We start from the raw sequence: 14,202 nt of genomic DNA on the forward strand, positions 1-14,202 counted from the left end.
GATTACTAGAGTTTCTTTCTCCAATTTAAGTCCTTGTTTAGGAAGGAAGGCTTTTATATTAAAGTCAATCTGAATTGTAATTTGGTGCTTTTGGCCATCTCTTCAATGTGAAGATCAATGGGAAGAAACTAATCACGTCTAAAGCCAAGAGAGTTTGCTGGCGTGGCAGTTTTTGGATGAGAGGCCAATGTCTGAGACGATTTATCGATTCTGTGTTTAACTCCTGTCATCAGAGGAGCGCAAGAGTAACAACGGTCTTCTGTGGACTCAACTTATGCTTCATTATGGTTAACTAGCTTTAAATTTTAATACATTGTGATGCAACAAATAGGACTAATGTATGGCAGTTCTTTCAAACCATTACGCGCTGTGGACTTGTAGTTATATTTTGTGGTCAACAGTTTCAAAAGACGCTATGTCAAGGGGGAGCTGAAGGTAGAAGTTTTATACGCTGAAGAGATGCAGTGTGCGCTACAATTCTGAGGTGGGAGATGTGAAGGTGGTTAGGACACCAACGTGCCACCGCAATGTCAACCTGGGGAATCCAAAGTAACATTTGTTAGAAGGTTCCAAAGCAAAAGGTGGAGTGAGGGCTCCGGTAGCGCGGTTAGGTCCAGAGCTAGTGTTGGGTCAAAGGTTTGGGGAGGGACTGAAGGTCAGGCCGAGGTGCAACATCCTTACTAAATACAAGTATAGAGGTTTATTCTGTTATGCTTGCCAACTGCTTAATGTAATCTAAAGTACATGTACTGCTTGGGCTGAGGTTTTGTTTTCTGAGATTAGATGTTCAAGCTGCTGCATTTCCCAATATCTATTTGAAAACTTCCGCGCTGCAATCATTTGCAGCACAAACCCCCTTCCTGTCTCTCAAGTCATACGATCATTTGCTGACTTTGTTCTTTCTGCTTCTGTCCCTAAGGGGTGGAAGTGTCCGGCACCGAAGGGGGCTTACGCAAAGAGCCCAAAGGATGATGAGGACCGACCCAATGCCCTGCATCAACCAGCAGCTAAAGCTGACTGGTGCCAGAACTAAAACTGAACGGTTCTGACAACTTTTTATTGCAACAATTAATCAATCAATTTAGACTTCCTGCAATTTTAGCTAGATGGAGTACAGAATATGGAAGCAAACACGTCGGAGGGCTTATCAGAAAAAATAACTCCATGAAAATACTTTCCTATTACACTTTGAGAGGGAGAAAGAGTTTTATGTGCGAAAAACCTGCGTGGGTAAGAACCATTTTTCCATGCGACATTATAAGACGACACTTTTTGCTCGCACAGAATAATTTACAAGGATGTCTTCGGTACATTTGCAGATGCAGAACGTAGACACCTGCAGCATCCGCGAACCTTGCACGAGGCTCTTGAGTCTCCGCGAGACATCAGCAAGAACTGAGTAGTTTCAGAGAAGCTACACAAGGGGAAATGTGTTCATCCATTCATCACTTAAATAACCAACGGAAGCACGCGAGACACTCTTCTTACATACACACATTACAGATGACGAGATTTATGCTGTATTGCACTCTGCAGTTTTCACGGCTTCCTGGCCACGCAACCGCAGAAAGAAAAGGCCCTGGCTGGAAACACTTTGAAAACATAGCCAAGCATCGGCAAAGCAAACGTCTGCTGTAAGGTGCCAGTCTTTTGGCTTTGTCAAGGCTTGTTTTGATATTCTTTTGAACTATTGTTGGGGAAACTGTCGGGCCTTTGTCAATTTAAAATATTGAAAAATACTGGGTAATAGCAAAAATATGTTTTCTTCTATTACAAAAAAGGAAAATATTGCCATAGTACTGCCTGGCACTGAAGAGCGCTTGTAAAAAGGCAAAAGAGCAACTTTCGAAGTGAAGTTAGCAAGTGGCTGAAGTGGGCTCTACTTACAGCTCCATGCTCTACTGGGCAGACGAAAGTGTGAATGACAAAATATCAGACCACAGATGAAGAGGGGTAGCTTAAAGCCTCTAGAAGTATAATGTTACTAAAATCAAAAGTTCATTACTAACGCCAAACCTAACAAGCATTTACAATGCAGTTTGGTCTCTCGTTTGTTCGAATTAGAGCTATTACTGTTGCAATGTCCTAAATGGACTTTTTTTTCCACATAAATCGAACATGGAAAGTAAAACAGTTGACATAAGCAAGTCAATTCAAAGCGCCACGGCCACCGTGTGCGTGAAGGAGAGACACGAAAGGAAAAATAAGTTTGCTTTCAGTCAAAGGTATCAGCAAACGTGAGGTTTTTCAAGTAACAGGATCGATGGCCAAAGCGGTAACAAAACAACCGAAAGGAGGGACAACCCTAAAGTATTTACCAATGTCAAATGATTTTTGAACGGCAAGCCCACTAACCAGTGAGTGATGGTCCGTGGTTCAAAGTCCACATAGATACCAACAGTCGGAAAAACAGGTCTTGCGCTCCGCTATGCTCGAGCTAAAAATGAACTAAAAAATACAGGGTAACTGGATAAAATCCAAAATGTAAATGTGCATTACTACACAGATTATTAGCCTTAAATTTAAGGGGGATTTTCAAATAAAAATGTGCCACTCACAAATCGCCAAGCCCCCCGCAAAAACGCACACGCATGCAAATGTTAGATCAGACAGAATACAAGGTCCAGAGCGACTTGCACTTTTGCAGCCCAGAGCACGCAACGTGCAAAGTCTTCTGCTGTACAGAAGCGCCCTTTCATACACAGGTACTCTCCAGGATCCAACAAGTGGTTTGGTCACCGAAAAAGGCATGGACTGCTCACAACGATAAAATCAGCAAGCAGTCACACGAAGCCAAACAGCAGATCGCCTCTCCTGGGTGGACCCCAGGGATTAAAAGCCACAAGGGCTGTGGCTCGCGTTACTCTCACTAACAATGGACGCTCAGGACACTGCTCTCTTTCTGTTCAGCAGACATGACTGAAAGTTATTCATTAGCTTTTCCTGGCATGTCTTTGGGTTAGGTAGCTAATACTATCCAGTAGGTGAGCCCTTATGGACGGCTCGCCAGGCTTGCCACACAAAACCTGCTCTCCAGATCTGGACTTGTTATTGGCAAAGTCACAGGACCACCGACGACATTCCAAACCCTGAAACAGCTTTACAAGGCTTCCAGGCCGAGGAGCAAAACACTTGTCAGCCGTTTTCTTCTGTTTATCATGCAAAGGAAACACAAAAGTAGAAATATTTTTCAGCGACCGTCCAAACTAATGGACATTCTTCTGCAGTCGAGTGAAGGAAGTGGTGAAAAAGTGCTCTCCTACCTGCTCATTTAAGCTAAATGACCACTACGTATAACATGTGTTACCATTTCACAATCAATGGCATTCATTCGATGTCTTTGGAAGGATGAAAGGCTGAATTGACCCTAGATGACTATAACCTACAGTATGCAAGAGAAGTCATTCAACTCAAACAGCTCTTGCTAGGCCTGGCAAGCTGCTAGCTCTTAGATTTGCTCCTCTTACATAAATTGTGGAAGGAAGCTAATTGTGCATTACTGAAGTAGACATCACAGTCTGGGTAAACTCTACTGTACTCACCCACCATGCGCCATTAAAAAGGATGCAACATTTATTATTTTTATTTTAGAAAAGTGACTTGTGTTTTCATCAAAACTATCTGTATACTAGGTGTCTCCGTGCATTTGTAGACTGATGTGATCGGCTATGTTCTAGTCACCTCAACACTGCTCTTTTCTACACAGATGTCTGCGTATGTACTGCATGTGTTCAGTCTTTGCCCTTACCTTTAGAGGTATGCAGGGGGTCTCTAAAAGGTTACTCTGAAGCAGAGAAACAATGATTCTCTGGCGGTAGGGGGATTTGCCCATCTATCTGCAGCACAGTGCAGGCCTTGCCATTATGGTGAATAATCTTGGAAAACTGCCTACCTCTCATGTCCTCTGATATCAATTCTGGAACAAAGGTGAGGATAAAGCAAGGTAAATGTCACTTGAACCTGACAACGATTCCCGTACCATCAGTTACACTATCCAAATCTTCTGATCGTAAATACTTGATCGGCAGGAAAGTGTTGATTTTGGAAAGCGGCAGGAAAGTGTTGATTTTGGAAAGCTGCACGATCACCTGAACACGGTTCCAAAGTGATTGATGTTTCCAGGAACGTAGTTTTTAGACCCAATAACCGATATGACAGCTGGGCGAGTTAAGTGCCTGCTCTATACACAGCCTATTAACTTCCTAAGGTGGAAAATATCTAAGCTTTGAGTGGGATGGAAATAGTGATGGGATTCTAAAAGGGGCAAATGCTGCATAATTAAGGATGCAGCCTAACGACAAACTAAATTTCTGCGATTTCCATAGTGTGTCACCCGAACAGTATTTTGGTGTCTCTCTTAGCTTTCTGTTATTGCATCTAGATATGGAACACAACTGATATACACCTAAAACAGGCTCTAAAAACAACCAGGACTATTGACTTTATAAATGGTTGTGAGCTATTGAAGATAAATGAACAACAATGATGATGTTGTCAACAATGATGAAAATGTTTCAGTTCTGTGAATTGAACATGAGTGAGGCATGTGGAATGGGCAATGGTGTTCAGAAAGCTAATTCATTCCTGTTATGTTCACTTTATGTAAAGCATGTGATCCCTTTTTAAGTCACAGCTTACCGACAGCAAAGCAATCTAGTTTGCTAAAGACATCTTGGGATTTTCAGAAAGTTGACCTAGGAATGCATTCTGCTTGTTGATTACAATTGGCTTTGTGGTTTGTAACTCACACTTTCTGTTTTTTGCAATTTGCTGGCTTTATTTGTTTTAGGCTATCCAGGTTCAGTTTGTCCCGCCTGTTGCCTAAACCAAATTTACGGTATCCTTGCACAATCTCGCTTTCTGTTAACAGGCCTTTAAATCTAGTTCTCATCTCATCACATTTGCTGTGCATTCAAAGACCAAGATCAAATGTCAGACACTGTCTTCCAAGGGTGCTTGTTAATTTTCTTTCTCTGACTTCAAACTAAGAGGCTTTATGCGACAATCTTGCTGAATGCTGGGGGTATGAAAGAGTTTTTTTTTGTGGCACACAACATTTAAATGAACTGTGTAAGTGTATCAGAATCATGAATGCACAAAAGAAGCACATTTTTTGTTCCTTCTGAAGTGTGTTGGATTCAAATACTTTAATATGATCAGAAAGAATCGTTAAACTAGGTGATATAATTTCTACACATTTTCAGCTGCACACCTTATAGTTTTATCAGAAAACAAACTATGTCTGCACAAATGTAATCGTAATTTCAAACGCAAATGTGTTGTCTGTAGTGGCAGTTTGCTACCACACCATGAATACTCCACTCTACACTACTCCATGCCACTGCACTCTACTTCACGCTACGCCTCTCTACACTAGCCTATCTACCCTGTACTACTCTATCCTATAGCACACACCATTCCAGGCCACATGAATCTATTCTGCACGACTCCACTCTACTGTACTATATGCCACTCTGCACTCTATGCTACTGCACTCAAAGTCAATACACTCTACGCCAATACACTCTACTCTGTAACACTCAAATCTATGCCCCTGCACTGTATGCCACTCTAATCTACTCTGCACCACTCTACTCTGCATCACTGTACTCTAAACCACTGCAGTCTGATGCTCCACAACATTGCACTCTCCACCACTGAACTCTATGTACTCTGCACTGCTCTACTCTACGCCACTGCACTCCATGGCACTAAACTCGACTCTGCACCACTCCAGGTTACTATACTCTGCACCACTCCATGCTGTGCCACTTGACTCTACTCTGCGCCACTGTAAGCTATGCCACTGCATTCTACGATGCTGCATTGTACGCTGCTGAATTCAATACCACTGCAGTCTATCCCAAAAACACTTCAACACTGTGCCAAAGGACTCTACACCAGTCCACTCTACAACACTGCGTCAAAGCATTCTACACCAGTCCACTCTACAACACTCAATTGTATGCCACTTTACATGACTCCACACTAATTTGCTCCAGTGCAGGACACTCTGTGCTATTCCAGTCTACAACACCCTACTCTACACTTCGCCATTCCACTCTATGACACTTCACGCCACTCTCCTTTATGCCATTAACTTTTAGCCATGCTGAACCGCAGTCACGCTGGTGAACAACATGGCTAAAAAATATAAGCAAGGCCAATTGCTCTTGTGCAGGTGAGACCTACTGGCTTTGCCAATGCTCGTTCTCTCCACATCTCGTCCATCTACATACCTTGCAACTCCTTCCCCTTCACCACCCTCTTTTCACTCCCCCCATGTACTTCCTCCCATCTTCTTCACTTTATCAACCCAAACACAGAAGGCACCCACTCACCTGTAAGGACTGCTTTTTCTTTTACTTTCTCATTGTCAATATCCCGACAACTGAGCAGCCAAGAATTGGATGGCCACGAAATCAGAACACATTTTTGACCCACTGATAGTCACTGTGCGACAGTGGCACTGCCTTCATCCTTAACCCCAGAGCTCTCTACATTGTCTCATTATCAACACCAGGAGGCGATTCCGTTAGTTTATACACTATAAAAGAGTAATATGCTGGGTGGAAAAAAATATACAGAAATACAGCATTATGAAAATAGCAAACACTCTTAGAAAATGCAAGATTAAGTAAAAACGTGTGAAATATAGACAGGAACTAAATTGATGACATGGATTACCCTAATAGGTCTTACATTCATACAGAAATAGTTTAGTTTTGCTTGTAAATTTAAGGACGTAAATACGTGAAACGTGGATCCGGCCCACTAAAAGCCCTTGGTACCATATACCTGGGCAAAAAACAACAACATCATCTTTATTTACACTTCCAGTCATAGGCCACTTGTGAAAGAAAATTAAAACAGGACTTGGTGTTTAATGGTGAAAGGGGGAGGGAGAGGTGTTATGGCCAATAACAATATGCATTATTTCTGTGTCAAGAGCCAATTCAGTTTAAGGTGGTACTACTTTCACACAATATTATTAATGCGCCTTAATGTAACACAACACATCAACATGACGCCGCAGCTACGCTACATTAGAACCATAGTTGACCTTGTCAGGTACAGCTGCCAAGGTTCCATGGGAAAGCACCTATGCCCTGAAGGCGGTTTTCACGTCGACTCATAGTTGGAGGACTATTTTAGTGCTCAGCTCTCGCCTTTTTTATGGGCAGCAAAGAGAAAAGCATAAAATACTCCAAACAGGAACTTACAAGATTTCAGTGATATTATACTAGGCCTTGTTGGGCAGCACTCTTTCTTCGTACATTTAACTTTATTGAATTAAAGGGCAACTGCCAAATATGTTTAAGGACAAAATGCAAGGCAAGCATGCGGTTAAATCCGAAAGGCAATGGTGGCTAACACCACCCACTGGGCAACTAGAAGTGGGAAATAAACATTCACTCAATCAGAAACATGTTCAACCTCCTGGCTTACTAGGCTTATGTTCCCGACGTCGATAAAACTACCAAGTTAGGGCAAATGCAACAGCTGCCACTCACAACGTTTCGAACCGCATGGCTACAACACCCAGCGCTACACAAAGGCACACCCTTCACACGAACACCTGCGGCCTCAGCGGTTCAACAAAAAGTAGGAAACAAGTGATGCTGCTGGTAAGGAAGGCCTCATTTTAAAATACCCTATTGCGAAATCGAGCTTGCTTGTAAAGGCAGAAATAAATGAAACAAGAAAATAATGTGACGCCACTCAAGCTGTGCAGCTACGCGGAACTATATGGGGACCCCGCACAGGGAAAGGAGTGGTAGAGGTCTGGTAGGGGATGCAGGGTGGAGCGGAGACCTGTGCACGGGGAGGCAGGGAGGGAAGGAAAACTGCTACAGCGTTGGGAGGAAATGCAGGAAGGAGTGAAGACATGCGTGGAAATGTGGAAAATACGATAACCAATGGGTCTGGGGTTGTAAACAGTTGGGGGGACGTTTTGTGGAAGACTGTGGGGGCTGTAGATAGATTCAACACGCACTCCCACCACCTGCGTCCCCGTAGCATCCCTTACCTTGTCCCCGACGCCCCCGCTGTGCAGCAGCAGCTCGGGGCTGGTGGCAGGGCGCGGGCTGCCCTCGGGGGGCTCCTCGGCCCCTACCCCCCAGGAGGAGGTGGACGTGGTAGACGATGAAGACGACAGCGGGTGGTGGATGTCGTGCAGACCCTTCTGTCCGGAGCTGGGCAGGGACTTGGGGGTGCCGCCCGAGCCTGCCATGGCGGGAGCCCCTTGCGGTCTGGTCGATGCCCTCCCCTCCTGCTGGCCGGCAGCACTGCAGTTCCTTCTCCTGAGAGAAGGGCTCTGCGCGGAGACCGAGGGCAGCTGCTGGGCCGCTCCAGCAGCGACTGACGGCTGCCGGGCTCCTCCTCCACCGACGCTGCGGCCTGCCCCTTCCTGCCCTCCCACCGTCTCACCGCCAGCAGGAAGCAGCCCTGCTGGGGACACCCAGGGATCCCTTCTCATCCCGCTGTTTCCTGAAGCCAGATTTCTACAGGAGAGGGCCGAGCTACTTGTCAAATTGTATAATAGTTTCCTCAAAAATATTTATTTTGTATTTTTTCCTGTAATAAACTCCCCCGCCAGGATACAGGCAGTGCTGAGGTGGCACTTGCAGGCTTCAATGCAATAACTTTCTGTTTTGATAGAAACAAATACTTGTTTCGTGCCCTGGCCCTTCAGAATAGTCTTATATGTGAATCCAGAGGTGACATATTTTATTGTATTGCACCATTTATATAGCTCTTACTAGCAGAAAGCTGGTGCTGTGTTGATTCTTCAACAGGTGATGTACCGATTCTGCAGGCGTTGTATCGATTTCCAGCTGCAGGGCATCAGTGCACAAGTTTTCAGCTCCCCAGTTTATACTTTCAAGGGCCCAGGGACTGAGAATGGCACCACTTGACAAGTCAGGAGACTCATCAGAAGAGCTCAGGCACAGGCAGATGAAGACTTTCATGTCCCTGAGACTTCTTAACAGGAGGCAAGCTCAGTTGGAGACCTTGGAAAACAGGATGTAGAAAGCCAAGTCCATTCCTTTCACTCCCGGACGGAAGCAGCAAGCAGCAGACAGGACAGCAAAGCAACAGGCAGAGTGGCAGTCCCTTCTACAGCAGGCAGCTCTTCAGCTCTTCTTCCTGCCAGAATGTCCTCTGTCCAGAAGTGTACTTACTCTGTGGCGTCTATTAGCGTGTCAGACCTTAATAAGCAAACTTACAAGGGAGACGCAAATAGTTTGATGAACCTTTTGACTCGCTTCAAGGTTTTCCCACCATATATCCTGTACATGCATAAATCAATAACAAATAACAATCAATAACATTTGTTATCAATAGGAGTCAGTAATTGTCACACACCATGACCTTGCAGTCATGAATAAGACCACATGACCACACCTTAAGGTAAAAGTTAGGATGTTTATTTCCCTATATTAACAATGCTAGCGTCACGTAACTCAATCTCAAAATCAAATGATAACAATACAGAAACAATACTGGCTGTCCAAAGCGGCGAAAGAATCGCAATCTAATCAAAGCTTGAGCTACTACACATTCTAAAGTTACAGTACAAATTAATAACAAGAATAACTGCGCAAACGAAATGACATACATTTATAAATTAACAAAGAAAATACATCAGCTGTTATTTCATGTAGCGTACTTCATCAGTGAGAATCTTAACTAACACCAGATTAGAATAGCATGTTTGGGCTTCATGCAAAATAATTTAGTCAACACAAATTTTTAAAACATCTAACTATGGCTCTATCAAAATAGCGATTGGTACCTAGAAACAAAGCAAACAGACATAGCAAATAATATCATAGTCAGTATACCTCTCCTCAATTTGGATCAGCAAGCTGTGACAGTCTTCGTCATCGGGACATCAGTCTGGTCAGCAAGGCATCAGGATTCAGCATCAAAGTTCAGAAAAGCAAAGTCTTTTTAAGCAGTAAAATTAGGCACGCCTCTTCTCAAGACAGAAAAATGGGCAAAAAGGGCGAATGGCGTCTTCTTCTCAGTGCAGTCTGGCTAAGTTAGATTCCCTAAAACTATTTGCCTCATCCTAATTGGTCAGGGGATCGCATGTTCACACTTTGTCCAATGAAACTAAAACCCTTAATCTAAAGTTCTTCTACTATATTGTTCACATGTCTATGATTAGTTAATTTCACCCCGCTCCCATCATTCGGCTCATCAGGTATCAATATTGTTGCAGCTTATATTCCAGTCAGTATGTTCATTGTCTTTTCCTGTGAAAGTCAGTCTTACACGCATTACATTAAACATTGTTGCACTAGCAAGTACATCATCTTCTAGCAAGCAGTTTCTCATGAGAAAGAACTTCAGCTACAGGCAGATGGACAGTACAGTGGAAAATCACAGTTACATTCTCTAAGCATCCGTTTTATAATTCAATTAAGGAATGCAGCTTGGCAGGAGGCCATTCAACTAGGCCAAGACCTCGCTAAGTTAAGGCCTACAATTAATAAAGCTAATACATAATGTATAACCCTCAATATGACATATTACTACATTAATCAAACATAAGCTCCACTTTTCTTATTAATAAGCCATTAATAAGTACACTTCATGAACATTGTTGGCCACTCAGGTGGGTGCACCTTCAAAGGCGTGTATTATTTTCTCTGAGTTAATACATTTTCTACGCAAATCTTAAACTCAAAACACTAGAATATTAATTAATCATTTCATTAGTAATTCTGCGTTAACACATCCGAGGTCCAGTACTTTTAGCCATTTTTGACTTTGAAGTAGGCTAACTTCAAAGAGAAGTCTTTGTAGTGCACAAAGCCTTGCCTTTCAATTCCCTGGCCCCAGACACACTCCAGCGGGTTGGAGACTGCTTTGTGTGAGGACAGGCACAGCCCTATTCAGGTGTAAGTGTCAGCTCCTCCCAGCACTGTAGCTCAGGAAGACCGATCAGGAAATGCAGGCACACCTTTCTATGACTGTCTAGAGTAAATTCACAAACAGCCCATCTGTCACCCTGACCCAGAGGTGGATTCCAGAGACAGGGAGAGAGGCACAGAGAGGTTAAGCAAGAAAATGCCCACTTTCTAGAGGTAACATTATCAAACATACAATTCAAAAACCAACTTCACCAAAAGTTGTATTTTTAAATTGTGAGTTCAGGGACCCCAAACTCCATATCTCGATCTGCTCCCAAAGGGAAATTACACTTAAAAGATATTTCAGGGCAATCCACGTGTTACCCTATGGGAGAGAGAGGTCCTGCAATAGTGAAAACAGAATTTAGCAGTATTTCACTATCAGGACATGTAAAACACACCAGTACATGTCCTCCCTTTTAAATATACTGCACCCTGCCCAATGGGGCTGCCTTGGCCAACACTACCGCCCACAACCTCACACAATGGTTAACAACTTGCGCAGATTGTCTCACCCCATTGAAAAGAAACAACAACACCCGCACCATCAAGATCGCCCCCTGGTTCACCACAGAACTCCAAGCCTCCAAACGTAAATGTCGCAAAATTGAGAAAACATGGCGTCAAGAACCCTCAATGAGCAATTTCTCCGCCCTCAAAACAGCCATGCGCAAACACCACCAACTCATCCGGACCACCAAACGGTCCTTCTACAAAGAACGCATAGACAACAACTCACACAACAGCATGGAACTCTTTGCCATCGTCAAAGAGCTCACCAAACCCAAATCCAGCACCATCGACCCCCCCTCACACTCAAAACCTCTGCAACTCCCTCTCCAACTATTTTCACCTCAAAATCGTAGACATACACAACAGTTTCATAGCATCAGCTCCCACCATCACCACCACCGACACGACCAACAACACAACGCCCTCCCACACTAACCAACTACATACCTGGACCCCAACCAACGACGAAGAAACCCAAAAAAAATGAACTCCATCCACTCAGGCTCCTCCACCGACCACTGCCCTTACCACATTTACACCAAGGCCAGCCAAACCATCGCTCCCCAGTTCTGCGCCGTAATCAACAGCTCCTTCGACACCACAACCTTCCCAGATGTCTGGAAGCACGCCAAAGTCAACGCGCTCATCAAAAAACCCAAAGCAGACCCAGAAGTCCTCACAAACTACCGTCCCATCCCTCTTCTCCCCTTCCCCGCCAAGGTCACTGAGAAGATAGTGAACGCCCAACTGTCTCACTTCTTAGAGGAAAACAACACACTTGACACCTCCCAGTCTGGATTCCGCAAGAACCACAGCACTGAAACCGCCCTCATAGCCTGCACAGACAACATCAGAACCAGAGTGGACAAGGGCGAGACTGTTGCCCTCATCCTCCTAGACCTCTCCGCAGCCTTCGACACTGTCTGCCACCAAACCGTCCGCGCACGCCTTTTTGACGCTGGAATCTGACACAAGGCCCTAGACTGACTCACCTCCTTCCTCGCCGAAAGAACTCAAAGGGTCCGCCTCCCTCCGTTCCGGTCTCCAGCCACCAAGATCATCTGCGGGGTCCCCCAAGGCTCCTCCCTCAGCCCCACCCTCTTCAACATATACATGGCCCCCCTCGCCAACATCCTCCGCCCCCACGGAATCACCATCATCTCTTATGCAGACGACACCCAGCTCATCATCTCCCTCACCAGGAACCCATCCACCGCCAAGACAAACGGGCATGCCGGACTCATCGACATCGCCAAATGGATGACAGCAAGCCACCTCAAACTTAACTCCAACAAAACAGAAATCATCATCTTCAGCCCCAACAAGACAGCATGGGATGACTCCTCGTGGCCCACCGCCCTCGGACCACCCCCAACACCCACCACCCATGCACGCAACCTTGGCATCGTCCAATACTCATCTCTCTCCATGGCCCAGCAAATCAACACCATATCGTCCTCCTGCTTCAACACCCTTCGTATGTTACGCAAGACTTTCAAATGGATTCCTTTAGAAACAAGAAAAACGGTCACCCATGCCCTCATCAGCAGCAGACTGGATTACAGCAACGCCCTCTACGCTGGTACCACAGCCAAGCTTCAGAAAAAACTCCAGCGAATCCAGAACGCAGCCGCACGTCTCATCCTCAACCTCCCCCGCCACGAACACATCTCCGCTCACCTCAGATCTCTACACTGGCTGCCCATCAGCAAAAGGATCATCTTCAAAGTCCTTATCCACCCACACAAATCCCTCCACGACACTGGACCGGCCTACCTTAACGAACAAGTTAACTTCCACACACCAACTCGACTGCTCTGCTGACCTCGCCCTCGCCACAGCCCCCTGCATCCAAAGCACCACCTGAGGCAGCAGATCCTTCTCCCACCTCGCCGCCAAGACCTGGAACTCCCTCCCCACCAATCTACGCAATACCCAGGACCTCCTAACTTTCAGAAAGCACCTCAAGACATGGCTTTTTGAGCAGTAAACGGCAACCCCCCTCCCCTGACACACCCCTCAGCACCTTGAGACCCTAACGGGTGAGTAGTGCCCTTAATACATTTTTTGATTGATTGATTGGCCCTACTTTAGGAGTGATGTACATGTTAAAAGCGGGATGATTGGGCCTGGCAAGTGGGTCCACCTGCCAGGTCGAAACAGCAGTTTAAAACTGCTCACACAGACACTGCAGTGGCAGGTCTGAGACATGTTTACAGGGCTACTCATGAGGGTGGCACAATCAGTGCTGCAGACCCACTAGCAGCATTTGATTTACAGGCCCTGGGCACCCCTAGTGCACTTTACTAGGGAATTACTAGTAAATCAGATATGCCAATTATGGATAAACCAATCACCAATACAATTTAGACAGGGAGGATTTGCACTTTAGCACTGGTCAGCAGTCCTAAAGCCAGCAAAGCTAAATTCAGCACAGGATCAAAAACAGGCAGTCAAAAGGATAATGTTTGGAGATAACCCTGCAAAAAAGGGCCATTTCCAACAGCAGGTATATATTATGTGACTTTAATAGGCGTAAGCTACAATTTGTTGCTGACCGCTACGTGTTATGATTTTACTATTATTGTGGGGTATAACAGTTTTATATGGAAGTGCATAACTATCAAAAGCCACAGCAAACCATAGGTCAGCCCTTTTTTGCTTACCTGCATGATGAAAGCAGTTTGCTGGTTGAGTTGTTTGCAATGTGTGGGTTGTAAACTGAGGACTGCGCTTGAGGATTGCGCTTGAAGGTGGGACCTTT

At 45.0% G+C, this 14,202-nt stretch overlaps 1 protein-coding gene across 2 annotated transcripts in view; it reads right to left on the bottom strand.

Annotated features, from left to right (window-relative positions):
• SNX30 (sorting nexin family member 30) overlaps positions 1-8,471 on the bottom strand; it is a 258,667-nt gene extending 250,196 nt beyond the window's left edge. The window contains exon 1 of one of the 2 annotated variants that reach the window (XM_069238619.1): positions 8,030-8,471. In XM_069238619.1, the coding sequence (XP_069094720.1) occupies positions 8,030-8,233 (204 nt within the window). In that variant the 5' untranslated portion in view covers positions 8,234-8,471. The remainder of the gene's footprint in view (positions 1-8,029) is intronic. The other variant, XM_069238610.1, reaches the window with a different exon arrangement.
• Positions 8,472-14,202: the final 5,731 nt, after the last annotated feature.

The sequence above is a fragment of the Pleurodeles waltl genome, chromosome 1_2, assembly GCF_031143425.1.
Source record: "Pleurodeles waltl isolate 20211129_DDA chromosome 1_2, aPleWal1.hap1.20221129, whole genome shotgun sequence".
NCBI lineage: Eukaryota > Metazoa > Chordata > Amphibia > Caudata > Salamandridae > Pleurodeles > Pleurodeles waltl.